This window comes from Aspergillus thermomutatus (assembly GCF_002237265.1).
Source record: "Aspergillus thermomutatus strain HMR AF 39 chromosome Unknown NODE_39, whole genome shotgun sequence".
NCBI classification, from domain to species: domain Eukaryota; kingdom Fungi; phylum Ascomycota; class Eurotiomycetes; order Eurotiales; family Aspergillaceae; genus Aspergillus; species Aspergillus thermomutatus.
Genome location: NW_020798088.1, coordinates 104,573 through 118,812, shown reverse-complemented (window position 1 = coordinate 118,812; position 14,240 = coordinate 104,573). Strand labels below are relative to the sequence as shown.

Here is a 14,240-nt window from a genome sequence, read left to right as displayed (position 1 = left end):
AACAATGGTCACAACAAACAATAGGATCAAACTCGGAGCCACTCATAATCTAATCATCACTGTCGTCGTTTGCCTCGTCATCGGAGCCAGCACCACGACGTCTTCGACTTCGCCCTGATGCCTCCCCATCTTCGTCATCTCCGTTCTCGTCTCGATTATCGGCCATCCGAGCCCCAGGCCGCCTGATACCTAGACTCCGAGCCAGCCGCGACTCGAATTCCTCCATCTGCGCTCGCTCCGCAGGCGTGGGATTGTCCCCTTCAACAGCGCCCTGGCGACCGTAGACTTCCCGTACCAACCCGGCCACTCCCTGAACACCAATTTCGACCTTGCCCCGCGGCCCGACCATGTACTCGATGATTTCTTCTCCGCCGTCCATCTCCCGATTGCGGATGAGATATCCCTCCTTACATAGACGCTGGAGAAACCGGTCCGTACGATCGATAGGCGTATACGTATCAGCATTGGTACGCTTGAGGTAGCGCTCGAGTTTCTGCTCCGGCAAGGAACCACCATTGAGCAGGATCACGGCAATGATGAAGGAATACAGCCCTGTATAGGTACCTTCAAGGGGCGCTTTGGTCGGTGGGAGGATCTCGGGGCTTCTATACGCAAGAGGAAGAGTACTCGTGAGAATCCAGGACTTGTTTGTGGACGAGGGCCTGTCGACTTTTTGCGCAGCTACTTGGGGTTCAGAAAATCCTCGTCATCGAGCTGTCCTTGTATCCAATGCCACGTACCTCTTCGTTGTTGAATAGTCACCTTCTCCTTCCCCGGCAACTCGGCCAATTGCATCCCGAACGTCTCTCGTAATGTCTTCTGCGCCATCTCGAAGACCATCTTGAATTGGCGTGACCCCTGTTCCCCCAAGACCTTTGTGCTTATATCTGTTCGGCGGATCGGTTGCCGCGAGAGTTCGCTCGCCAGAGCTAGCCGGACCAGCTTCTTAACCATCACATCCATAGAACTCGGGGCGCGAGCGTCGCGCGGGCCGTCATCGTCGTCGCTTTCCGAGTCTGGCGTGCGTCTGAGACGGCGACGAGCGTTATCTGTAGGTACTGGGCCTGCGACCGGAGTTGACATTTCGTCTTCACTGGCGGATTCGAGCTGTTGTTCCTACATGTGGGCTTTGGTTTAGTCTGGCAACGGATTGATCATAAAGTGTGACGAGCGACTCACAGCTCGGCGTTTGCGAACTAGAGGCATGGCGACGGTGCAGAAGTAAAAGATTGATCAACAGCGATAGAGACGTAAATGTTTCTCGGCGTACCAGTCAGTAAGTCATATCATCGCTTTGAGCGTAATTAGGCAGTTTCCCTGACATTGGGAAGATATGGCCAGACGCGCTTGACGCGCCGTCAATTTGATAGTGGGACCGCTTCGGGTAAGAACAATAGTGTTCCGTTGTCTTGGCTTCCACTATCTACATGATGAAATCACATGCAAGCGCCCATTGAAAAGAGGAAAAAAGAGATGGAAGAAAGAAAAAGAAGGCTTAAAGATATTATTCATGTTGATCGATTGATATGCTGCCTTGAGTTCTAATACAGTCGTGCTGACTTCATGTGTCCGTTGGCCTAGAATCAGTGTAGATACATCCCACAGTGACGTATGTATTTATTGAGCTTCGTCCGTGGAAATTGACGAGGAAAACTGCAATGCCTTGGCATGAGCACCGCGGTACGAGCAGGCGCTTATGCTTTAGATTAGCTTTCGAGTGTTGATAGTGTTCATCAGAATATATAAATATCTAATTGCGACTGAAACAAGCAATCCCACCGGGTGTATCCAAATGCGAAGCAGAGTAATGTAAGGACAACGAATTGAAGAAAAGCATTTTGTCTCTCACAGACAGAAAAGGAAACAAATGCTGGCGAAAGGAGACCACAATCCAGGAAGAAGAGAAGGATGCAGAAGTAGAGTAATCCTGTATCGCCACGACACATCGCTTAATTGGGTTTGTCATTGACGGCCTCCTTCGCCTGAGCTTTCTTCTTTTGAAGGAACGAGCTGATATATGCCAACGATTCTTGAGACAGGATCAGGCTCGTGCTGATGGCAGCCTTGCCGCTTGCAACCATTCCGTCGCCGCCGCACTTCTTGTATTCCGATCCAAAAGTCTCGAAGATATGGCTTTTCACATCACCAGCGAGACGCATGGGGAAGAAGGCTGTATCGTAGATCGTTCCTTTTATCTTATCTGTATCCTCCTTGATGATGGGGAATGACGTGTCAAGCTTGGTCAATCCCTGATCTCCAAGGCTATCTACTCGAGCAACATACGGCGCAACGTAACCGTAGGGCTTCGACAGGTAGGGAAGTAACGGTTTGGCAATGCGGACGTAGCCTTGATCGGCATACTCCAAGGACTTGGCACCATATTTGTTGCTCTTGAAGACGGTGATCGAGTCTGAAACGACAGGGTACGAGGTAAGGTGCTACGGCGCATTGTGATCAATAACATGTTACACGGACAACTGTCAGGCAATCAAGCAGGCATCTCGAGGTAACTCACGTCGAGGAAGTGGGAATGGACCTTCTCGCCGTTGATAGAAGGCTCACCCATTGTTCCGTTCTCTGCGTGAGGCATAGAGTCTATTATAATAGAAATCTAACTTAGCAAAAAGAGGATGGTAGATGTGATGGGATACAGCATACCTCTGCGAAGTGAGCTGTGGTGTCCTTGATGTGAGATTAGATCGACTGAGGGAGGTCACGAAGTAAGAAGTTAGGTTTGAACCGCAGGGACGAGGGAGAGATAACGGTAGGTTCTTGAGGGAAGTTTGGGAGAGATAAGAGTGCAAAAAGGATGAGGTGACTATATAGAACAGAGGAGCGGGAATGGGAGCTTCAGCACATGTCAGTCAATCAGTCTAGGCTAGATGAGAAGAAAAGTGTATTTATAGAGTTAGTATTTGCCATCGCTCGATACTCGAATCAGTCATGGCATGGTAGATAGGCGTTGTAGTATGTAGCTTCCCTTTCGATTTCTTCGCCTATTCTATACTATTTTCCTCATGCAGCAGTAGGAGCTTGAGTTTGCATGTGATAGCGGGCCCTGTTTGCTGAAAGCAGGTGCCAAGGAGGGGCTCCTGTTGGTGAAAGTGTACTCCGTATAACCTCATTACCAACGCTCCTACCGTCATCATCGTATCATCGGAAGAGGGCCTGGAACCCCGGTAGCTTTCTGTCGAGTAGAAGTCCGAACCCGAGAATTCATCATAAATCATTCGTCTCCCTCAACCCGATAATCTGCATCTAATTTGACAGGGGAGGGCAAACACTATGCGAGAAACGTTCCGGCCAGGGGGTCCTCGACGTTCAGTCCTCTCGGGCACCCGCTTTTGCTTTTCTATGGATCGAATTATTGGGCCGAAGCATTAAGCCTGCCATTCATCCATATGAGCACTGAAACATGATAAAAAACCTAGCAATACCAGTTTCTGTGCCTTGGCCTTGTATGGTGAATCGGAATCGCGTTATCAGTACTCCAGGCTTCCGGAGTGTGGCAAAGGCGCTTGGAACTTTAGACATTCGAAAAAAGGTTCAAGATGGGAATTGGGACCCTCTCATCCATATGTTGCATATCAATAGCATCTGCCAAAGAAATGATATCAACTGTCTTTTTTTTAAGTTACGTGTAATGGCCCGATTGAAGGACAGTGCTCAAGGTTTGATGGTTGACAGCATGTGATAGTGGGTCGATCACAAAGGCTGGGCTATCATGCTATGAGGCCCAGTAGTGCTATATCAAGTTTCCCAATAAAGCTACCAAATGTTGCCGGGAGATATCTACCTACAGAGCATGGAGTACGTAGTCTAAGGATCAAACAGCATCACATTACTTCTGCGTAATCATGGTTATGCATAATTCACTATCATTCTTCATTGAGCCAGGGTATGCGAAGAGCTTATCAGCAACCAACAGAAGACAACGGGTTTCTTTGCGTCCCCTCAAGTTCTCGTCCATGAATCATGAAGCGCCCTCTGCTTCCAACGAATTCTCTGCGAGGAGAAGGACAGTGATTCGTTATGCCTGATCCGATTTACCCTGCAAGACAATTGATTCTTCCCGTCTGCAAATTTCTTTTAGCTCGATTCATCGGTCGGCCTGAGCGTCTGTCAGCATTTCCTGTTGCGTCCACTCGGTCCATCGAAATGAATGCTTGAGAAAATAAAATGCTGTCGATGTGCTCCGTACTTTTGTTGCGCCTCCCCGGCCATAACCGATTCTATAGAAACATTTCCTGGCGTTGCTCTTAAACCATTAGCGTTTGCTCCGGCGCATACGCATTGAGCCATTAACAGTCCAGTAGCCGCAAATGCTTGGGCCACGGTTCAGAAATCTACGGAGTATTGCATGGCCTATCTAAGCTTGCGGGTAGTATTGGCGACCATAGTCAAAGTTTCAATTGAGTTAATTCATGGTACTCGAGATCAAAGGCATACTTCACACGAACCTTGCGGAGCCCTTGTATATTTCCTGGCCAATCGTTCTATATATTTGGCCAGCCATGCGCAAGCGACACACATCGACAAAAGGTCGAGTGGCGAGCCTTAAAACGATTTCATCCATTATGTACATAGAAACTACTGAACAATATTCTTGCGTTACAGGTATGTCGTTCCGGTGAGTACTGCCTCAAATATGGTGACATGGCATGGCTGTAGGTGAAGCCATACTCTCGAAAATCACCCAACTGACTAACATACGAGATCAAATCTCCCAGGTGGACCCCGTGCGCAACACTAGACGACCTTGGATGATCATCGCAACAAGAGCAAAGTTACTCGACAGGGGTTATAATAATGTAACCATCGCAGCTTAGTTTGCATGGACTCGGAAAGACTTCGACATGGGTTAGAGACCGCCAAATACAGCCGTAGGAATCGTCCCTGGACAAGTGAAATGCGCAGATCGTCGCATGCATCGAAAAAGTTCGACACAGAGCTCTGTGCCACAGATCATATCCTTCGAACGGCATGCGCCTACTGTTATTGAGCGGCAAGGTAGCTGTATCCTCGGATCTTGGAGCTGATCTCTACTCTTTTTTCCGAGGCGTGGCAACTGATACGGAAATCGATTTGCCGAGCTGTAGCCTGTAGAAATCTCGAGAAATTGACCGAGTGCTTGATTGTACTAAGGTTGACGAGGCTTGATCAATATTTGGGCTGATAGATCGTCAGGGTCTGGCGCGGGAATTCGGAATGTAGAAACTTGGGAGGACCATTGCTGACACATGAAGCCGAGTCGAGCAGAACAATCTTCGTTCGCAGCGGGAAGCAAATTGGAATTTGTTAGTAAACCTGTTGTAATGAACCGAGAAATGCAATGGTTATGCTCAAGAACTGAGACATTGAGATAACAGAAGAGAATTGAATTTGTTCATATTTTCATTTCAGGACGGGCGCCAGTTCTTGATGGCCGCCCTCATAAAAGAAACATGGCCAAGTCTTGGACCTGTGCATCGATACATTCCAAGTTCCGCATCCAGCTATGGTATACTTCTTTCGTTTAATGCCATGCTCATGAACCGAATGTACTCGATGCCCCGTTTTTCTTCCCTCTGTTTGCCTCATCTAGAACCTTGCGCGCTCAAACGACAAAACGCCCCAAAATACCCCGTTTAGAAACCTGTGTAGAAACCAATAATCAGCACAAATCCACCTCGCTGCAAGTTGGGAATACACGAGGATTGCACATACGCAGAGGAGTGAAGAACCATCTGTTCTTGCCGCTGGTGTATCTGTCCTCGAGGGCCTTCTTGACGGTCTTCTTGGCGTCCTCGCGTGTGGAGACTTCCTTGAAGGTCTCCTGGCTGACGGCACCCTTGAGACCCTCAAGCTCAAGAGTGTAACGGGTGGGCATCAAGTGGTTGTAGTTGACGACCTTGATGAAAGGCTTGATGCGGCTGCGCTTCTCGACCGTCTTCTTTCCCATGCGGCGGGTGACCTTGAGAGGGTAGCGCTCGATACCGGCGACGATGGCGTAGGGGAAGGGGTGCGCCTTGGAGCCAGTATCGTTAGGCTGGACAATGACGACCTGTGGTTTTGCGAAAACGGCCCTTGTCAGCACATCCTTCTCAATGTCCAATCTTGCTCCCAAGCCGAATCGATATTCGTCCCCCATTCGTCCAGAACATCTTCCTCTCTTCCTCTCAATCGACAATCGAAACGTCTCGAGCCAGATCCCTCATCCGATTTTCCCGCTAGAACACGTAGGAAAAGAATCTTGTCGTACCTTCTTACCGGCGTAACGGCCACGGGTGATGATGGCCACACGGCCCACTTTCATGACTATTTCACCATCCTGTCAGTATGATCTGATATTCGACTGATTGAGAACTCGAGACAAGATGGCATTCAACTAACACTTCATGGTGAGCGGCAGCGCAAGGTCGATGGGGTTGTTGTCGATTGTGCTTCGGTCGTGTTATCGAGAGTCTCCCGCGTTCGACGTTCTTTTTTTCGCTTGTGAGTAGTGCACGGGAGGGCTCAGGGCAAAATGACAATTGTGTGACCCGATCCCATTGGCCAGCTTACCGACCAGCCGCAGCTAGACTGCTTTGGGTATATTTCTCCAAAGGGACTAGCTCCCGCTCTTCCCGGACAAACCTCTCACCGCCGGCAGATCGACCGTCGTCATCCTTTGTTTACTAGACAACGGCAAAGGCGCTGGTTGCTATGAAGCGAGGCAACGGAGCTTCGATGTGTACAGCGCAGATTGGGCCGGGATGCGATCGATGCCCCATGAGCTACCGTTGTTTCTCAGCACCAGCGCCAACTCCACTTCCATGTTTTCCTTATTCTGCTACTTAAAAGTGATTGATTGCCTTCTCCTCAAAAGGTACCTAGATTAGAGTAGAGTTCCTCCTCTGCGTGCCTTCAGCCCATCGCCCGTTGCATTGTCCTTTGTCTTCATTGTTCACCCTGCTCTTTCCGTACTTCCTGCAGCAAGCGCAGTTATTGATTTTGAACTTGCTTCTTTGATTTCCTGCTCATTGTTCTTACGATTTGATATGCCCTTACGACCTTAATTTTGACGATCATCTTTTCGCGCATTCCGAGAAATTCTCATTCTGATACACATCTTATTTCCTGCAACTATCAACGAAGATACCCACTCAACTCACTCAACCCACTTATCATAAGTCATCTTTGGAGGTTACGCTATGCCGTCGTCTCATACTCGTGATGCTTCCCGTGACCGGGAGCTGGTTCTCAGACACCAGTCGGTGCCTATGTAAGTCACTCTTTTGAAAGTGCAAGGCAAATTGTTTTGAAATCGACAGCTAATATTGTGGTAATGAAGGTGGGACAGCTCGGATCCCGAACGGGCACCTCCACCGCTGCCATTGAACCCAAGTTCTACCAGTCCTGCGACGAAAGGCAATGTCTCACCAAATATCCAAGCGGTGGCAGCGAATTTCGCGGAGAAGATCAGAGAAAACGTACCTAGCCCATACACAACGAACCCAATGCCATCGAAATCTTCGCCAGAAAAGTCACTCATCAAAGGGCAATTTCACAAGCGGATGCAATCATTGCAGAATGCAGACACCCGGTCTGAATTTCTAAATTACCTGGAGAGCAGGTCACCGGAAAGACCTCTACGGGCCTCAATTATGGACTCCACAACTCGACCGGAGGAAAAGAGCCCAACGAAGTCAACCAGTGCCTCAGACAGAGATTCAGACAAGGATGCCCCAAACCTTCTAATCTCAAATCGGTACCTCTCCAAACCTATTCTCGGAGAGAGCACCCCCCCTTCTGCCACGATGTTGGCTCTTCAGAACATGCAGCTGCCTGATGAGGGCGAACCTCAGCCTAAGCATAGCGAATCCGATCCTTTTACAACGCCGAAGCGTCCAAGCGTCCACAGTCTCGAAACCCTATCAACCCAAATCATCAGTCTCACGGACATTGCCAGCAATCTCCAACGTGAGATGGCTCAATTGAGCCGACGAAGCAAAGACAATGCCACGGACTTGATAAGTCTCAAAGCCGCCACCAACGCTCGAGACGAAGATATACGGAAAAGTCTCCGCGATCTGTCCTCAAGTTTGGCTGCAAAGCTCCTAGACCCTGATGCTACCACAAGGTGGGATTTCAGTTCTCTCCTAGGTTCTGACCAGAATATTAACAACAGGGACTCGGATAGTTCTCCTCGTTCTTCGAGGAAGAGTTTTTCTGCGCCACGGATGCCCAGTCCTAACCCCTTCGCTGCAGCAATGGAACGTGAACTATGCGCCTCCCCCACTCCCATATCTGATGGATCAGCCAGCATAGCATTGCTGGAGAAAGTCCTGCGAGAAATGGCCACCAAGGAAGGCCAAGAGAAGCTCCTGGATCTGGTCGATGAGATCAAATCACAGCCCTTGGAAGACTCTTCTGACAAGCAATCGGACAGCACTATCGTAAAGATGCTGGAAGAAATCCTCAATTTGGTGAAAGAGGGCTCCGAAAGCAAAGCCTTGGTCCGCTCAAGCGCTGTCCCGCCACAGAGGGGCGCCAGTTCCCATGCTACTAATTCCAAGGCTGTGGACCCCGAGCAAGCATATGCACCCGACATGGAAATCATCCAGAATGAGAGTGGTCCCGTCGCCGAGCGCCCAAAGCAGCAGCTAGACAATTCCGTCGCGGAGGAGATGTTGGCAATAATGCAGCGCGTAAAGACCAGTGTCATTGAAGGCGGTGGAATGACCAACGAAGTCAAAGCGCTGGTCCGGGAATTGCGAGGTCAAGTATTGGGCATGGGACGAGACCTTGCCCGAAAACTTGAGGAAATAGAGAATATTCGCTCTGCAGGGGACGACGAACCCAAGCCGCCCAGCAAAGAAGAGATCGGTACCATCGTCGAGCACAGTCTTCAAGAGCTGAAGAACCAACTATCACACATCATGAATGAGCATAAACAACATGCCTCAGCGTTGTCGGAGTTTCGATCAGCGATGGATGGCACCGAGATCTACTCCATTGTCAAGAGAGTTATGGAAGAGCATGCCATGTCGCAGCCCCCTCAGGAACCAGGACTTCAGAAAGACGAGATACTCGAAACTGTCAGGGAAGCTTGGGAAACGTACAAGCCCGAAATTGAACTTCAGAATTTTGGTCTTGAACGTGACGAGATTCTGGAGTGCTTGAGCGAAGGGCTCAAAGCATACCAGCCGCAGCATGAACAAGCCGTGACATACGATCAAGTTTTGGCCGCTGTCCAGGCTGGAGTTCAGAGTTTTGAGCAACCTCCAACTGTTACAAAAGACGAAATCGCCCGAACTATCCGCGAATGTCTCGAAGAACATTCTCAGCAGACTGCTGATCGGTACCTTCGTCACGATCATCTGGCTGCTGTACGGGACGAGATACTGCAGGCAGTCACCGAATCATTTGCCTCCCAAAGCGCTCTGACCAGAGAAAGTTTAGATTCGGGTCTTGGTCGCGACGAAATATTGACTGCCCTGTCGGAGGGGCTGGAGACCCATTTCAACGCGGCCAAAGAGACGGAGCCAATCCACATCACCAAGGACGATGTTGTCAACGCGATCAATGATGCGTTTGCTGCCCATCACTCAGCCGTTAGCACGAACGTTGAGCCAGATATCTCGCGGGAAGAAATCTTGGCCGCAATTGCTGAGGGCCTGGAGAACCAGAACTCGATGATCAGGGAGATTGAGCTCAATAAGGAGGATTTGATGGAGGCAATCTCGGCCGGTCTTCAAGAGGCCTTGAGCTCCGTGAATCTCAACGCTGGGGAGCAGGCATTGGAACGTTTCCAGGAGCTCGTTCAGGAAATGAAAGAAGATGTCAAACAACACGCTCCTGCCGGCGAGAAAGACACCGAGCAGGTGCTCGAAGCTATCAAGGACGGCATAGCTGTTGTGAAACAAGAGGTCGAAGGATACGCTGCAGCTGCCGTGGAAGCTTCCGGAAAACATGAAATCATGGATACGGTCAAGGAAGGATTCCGCTTGCTCCACGCCGACATGGAAAAGACCATCGCGGATGCTGCCCTAACCAACAGCCGAGGGGGTAATCCGGACACTCCAGAACTTCTTGATGCTATGGAGAAAGAATTCGAGCACCTTCGGCAAACCTTGAGCTCTCTCCTTATTCGTACCAATGTCTCCAGCGACAAAGATGAGATTCTCGATGCCATTCGCGATGTCTCGGAAAGCCAAAAGACCCCAAGCACAGACGACATCACCAAAGTCATCAAGGAAGAGTTCGATAGCATTCGTGAGACTATGACCATGAGTCTTGTTCCCGCACAGCCAAAGTCTGACAAGGACGAGATCGTCACGGCAATCCGTGAAAGCCTCGAAGCGTTTCGTGAGGAGAGCAACCAACCCAAAGACACCGGTGACGGTGTGTCATTTTCAACCGGTGAAGTCATTGAGGTTGTCAATGATGGCGTGGCTACGATTCGGGATGACCTGTCCAAGCTTCTCCATAGGCCTGTGCAGTTTGATCATTCCGAACTTCTCGATACTCTGAAAGAAGGTCTCAGCAGCCTGAAGGCAGATGTGGAATCATTGCGTCAGTCACAGGATGAGTCGGGGGAGCCCGAAACTACCAGAGGCGGGGAACTGATGCTCGCAAATGAGTCGAATATCAGCAGCGACATCGAAGCCCTCAAAACTCTCATCTCCCAACTACAGGTCAAGGTCGAGGCCATAGAGTCTGCTCCACGTGCACCGGAACCGTCAGAAGATGCCCTGAAAAAGGAGCATCTGGACGAGGTAATCGCGGGCCTACACGAACTCCAAAGCTCCGTAGCCGGTATTGTAGCTCGGGAAAATCCCGTGGATGACTCAACAGCGAAGAAGGAGGATACAGACGCCATTGAAACGCTACTGCGAAACACGAAATCCCAGCTTGATGAGTTGAAATTTCCTGCCCCTGACGAAATCGCTAAGGCAGAGCAGCTGGGTAGCCTCGAAGTCATCGTCCACGAGACAAAGGAAGCGATCGCTGAGCTTTCTGCTCGACTGGAAGCTGAAGGACCAACCAAGTCAGAGATTGGTACTCTGGAGACGCTTTTGAAGGATATGTGGATTGCTTTTGATGAACTCAAGAGCAAAGGTTCGGAAGGTGAACCTGATACTGAAAAGCTCGTCAAATCGGATTTGCAAACAGTGGAAGCTATGATATTCGAGGTGAAGACTCAGGTGGAAGACCTGAAGCTTCCTGACGTTGAGACACTGCCAACAAAGACCGACATTCAGGATCTGTCAATACTCGTGACTGACTTCAGGGAGAAAGTAGAAGCCGAAAACGAGTTGACAGCGCAAGGATTCGAAGCGAGAAAGGTTGAGCACGCTGGGCTTGCGGAGAAGATTGATGAGGCAAGGGCCGTGGTCGAAGGACTCGGCGACGAGCTAAAGAGTAAGCTGGATGGAAGTTCCGAGGGACTTTCCGAGCTCAAGCAACTCTTGGAAGCCTTAGCTGCTTCTGCTGAAAGTTTTACGACGGTGGAAAGCATCCACGAACTCACAGAACTCATCAACCGAGAATTCGAGCGCGTTCGTGGTGAACAAGATGCGAGCAAGCTTGAAATGGAGGAACGTGACGCCGCTGTCCTGGTCAAACATGATGAGGCTCGAGCAGCCATCATTGTAGAGCTGGGTGCAAAAATTGACGAGAAACTCGGCGAAGTCATGGCCAAGTATGATGAAGTCCACTCTTCAATTGGCTCAAAGTTCACTGAAACTGAGGAACGAGACAACGCGCACCTGGAGGCAATAACAACCACCAAGGCCCTTGCCGAAGACATCAAGCTCGTCATTGGTGCCATGGGCGATAGCGTCAACGAAACGTGTGAACGCATCAGCGTGGACACAAAGACTTTCTTCGAGAAGGTCGGTGATTCCTACACCAAGATAGAGGAGATGCACAACGAGGTGAAGACGCACCACGAGCAAGCTCGGTCCGACTTTGAACGAGCAGTCGCTGCCACCGATCGCGTGGAGAGCCAGCTGCATGAATTTCATCCGCAGGTCCTGGAGTCAATACAGGAAATTCTCTCTATCGTTGGAAAGCACTACGATCACTCTCAGAAGGCGACGCAGGATATCAAGATGGATCTTTCCACTCTTCCGTCGACAATTCCATCAATGCTTCCAGCTCTTCCACCACCTGAGCCGGAGAAGTACGATGACACTCAGGTCCGCGAGAAACTTGACAACCTTCTGGAACATGCAAAGAACGACAAGGTGCAAGAGGCTCTCGATATTCTTGTTGAACGCGTGACCAACAACCAAGTACATGAGAAGCTCGACCAATTGCTCAGTCAGACTACGAGTACCAATGCTCAAGTTTACGACAAGCTGAATGAGCTGCTCGACCATGCCACAAACACTAACGGGCCAATTCATGAAAAGCTAGATACTCTTCTTGATCACGCGACAAACACTGACCAGTCAGTCACGCAGATGATGAAATTAGATGAGATGCATAAGGATATCATGGAGACCTCACGCAAGATGAACGAGATGTTTGCAGCTCAGTCCGCCCTCGTGGCGGAGGATACAGAGCGCAGGCGCCGGGAGGCCGAGGAAGCTGCAATTGCGCTTGAGAGAAGAAATGCGCAGAAAGAGCAGGTCGAAGCCGAAATCATCACTCTCAAGGAAGAGAAGGACTCTCTTCTGAGCATAATCAATACACTGAAATCCGAAAAAGAAGAACTCGTCAAGCAAAACACCAAGCTTAGCAAGGAGCTATCTAGCTTGGAGATGGCACTTGAGCTCCGTCACGAGGAGATGCAGGTCATGGAGGACCGTGCTGATACTCTCGAGAAACGAATTCTGGAGGGTGTTCTTGATCATGCTCGCACGGTTCTCCTCAGCCGCCCAAGAGGTTTACAAAGCCTGAACATGAAGAAGGCGCGTGGCTCTCGTTCCCGAGGACCTAGTGCCAGCAGTACCACCAGCACTGCCAAAGATTCCCGGAGTTTCCTTGGGAGCAGTGTCGGCATTGCATTGAAAAAGCGAACCTCGGCTTCACCTCAATTGGGGTCGAACGCTCCGTCCAATACAAACAAGGAGCGAAGGATTCTCAGCTTGAGCAATGTCACTGGCAATCGCGGCGTACCTGATCGATATGCGAGCTCGGGCAGTGGCTTTACAAATTTGAAGCGGAGTCATTCCGTGAAGTCCAACTACTCCTTGCGAAAAGCCTCATGGGGTGGTCGAAGCTCGGTAGCTAACAAGGAGAACGAGAGTTTCCCAGAGGAAGACGAGAATCAGAGCGGAGAAGAGAGTGATACTGGCACTGAACGTAGAACCAGCTATACTGGAACGTACACGGACAGCCTGATGTACGGAACCGAGAGTGTCGTCTCCGCCGATCGACGAGTGAGCGCGGCTAGTTCCACCAACATGTCCACTGCAGGGCCGCGCTCCATTGCAGAAGATCCCGAAGATGGTGAACAAGAAGAGGAGGAGCAAGGAACGGCCGACCAGGATGAGGACGACGCTCAGACGACCAAGGGGAATGAGTCGGCGGATGATCAGCAGGAAGGAGAGATGGACGAAGACGGGGCGGATCTCGAGTCAAGAAAAATGGTCCTCTACGGACAGCATAGTGACAGCGGACTCGGTGCTGAAATTGCAAGCGCAGTGGGCTAACCAGCTGCTCACTTGGCCAGTCCTACGACACAGGCTGCCTTGTCTTGCTAATAAAATTTATTCAACAGCGTGTCTTACGCGGGAGGAAGAGCGCTTACGTTTGATCGAGATGATCCGACCCTTTGGGACCTGCAACTTGGAGAGTTGCTTTTGATATAGCCTTTCTTTTGTACTTTCCTTTGTTAGACGTTCATGTTGTCTATTCATTATCTACCAGGACCTGTATGAGGAGAGTGATGACAGATGCATTTTTACGCTCAGTAAATAGTTGTGATGATTGATTCAATGAACTGAAGATACCTTACTTTAAGCCAGGTCAATTTCTTCTACGACCACAACTGTTAGCAATACTGTAGTAGTGTGATTAGTAGCAATAAGTAATGTGCGGAGGCAACAAGGCCATTCAACAGGATCATCAGCTGAACCTGGCAGTGTGCGAGCCATTGGTGCCTTAGGCAGAAAATCACTGACCTGTATGGTCACCTGATGGACCACGTGAGGCTTCCTTTGATGAGTCAGCCTTCCCAACACTTCTGCCCCAACTATGAATAGCCTGACGGATCAGGCACCACAAGGCACGCGACCAACCGAGGCGCTTGTTGTATGGCTTGAAAG

At 50.0% G+C, this 14,240-nt stretch overlaps 3 protein-coding genes across 3 annotated transcripts; 1 reads left to right on the top strand and 2 right to left on the bottom strand.

Moving 5' to 3' along the window:
- Positions 1-49: 49 nt before the first annotated feature.
- CDV56_108629 (MAGE domain-containing protein) lies at positions 50-1,206 on the bottom strand (the record flags this gene model as incomplete). Its single annotated transcript, XM_026762248.1, has 3 exons — positions 50-681; positions 741-1,116; positions 1,180-1,206. The coding sequence occupies 3 exons, from the start codon at positions 1,204-1,206 to the stop codon at positions 50-52; spliced, it is 1,035 nt and encodes a 344-aa protein (XP_026616573.1).
- A 743-nt stretch (positions 1,207-1,949) lies between these two features.
- CDV56_108512 (60S ribosomal eL27 domain-containing protein) lies at positions 1,950-6,130 on the bottom strand (the record flags this gene model as incomplete). Its single annotated transcript, XM_026762131.1, has 3 exons — positions 1,950-2,438; positions 2,516-2,595; positions 5,707-6,130. The coding sequence occupies 3 exons, from the start codon at positions 6,128-6,130 to the stop codon at positions 1,950-1,952; spliced, it is 993 nt and encodes a 330-aa protein (XP_026616572.1).
- A 1,042-nt stretch (positions 6,131-7,172) lies between these two features.
- On the top strand, positions 7,173-13,625 carry CDV56_108321 (uncharacterized protein; the record flags this gene model as incomplete). The annotated part of the gene is made up of 2 exons (XM_026761940.1): positions 7,173-7,243; positions 7,313-13,625. The coding sequence occupies 2 exons, from the start codon at positions 7,173-7,175 to the stop codon at positions 13,623-13,625; spliced, it is 6,384 nt and encodes a 2,127-aa protein (XP_026616571.1).
- Positions 13,626-14,240: the final 615 nt, after the last annotated feature.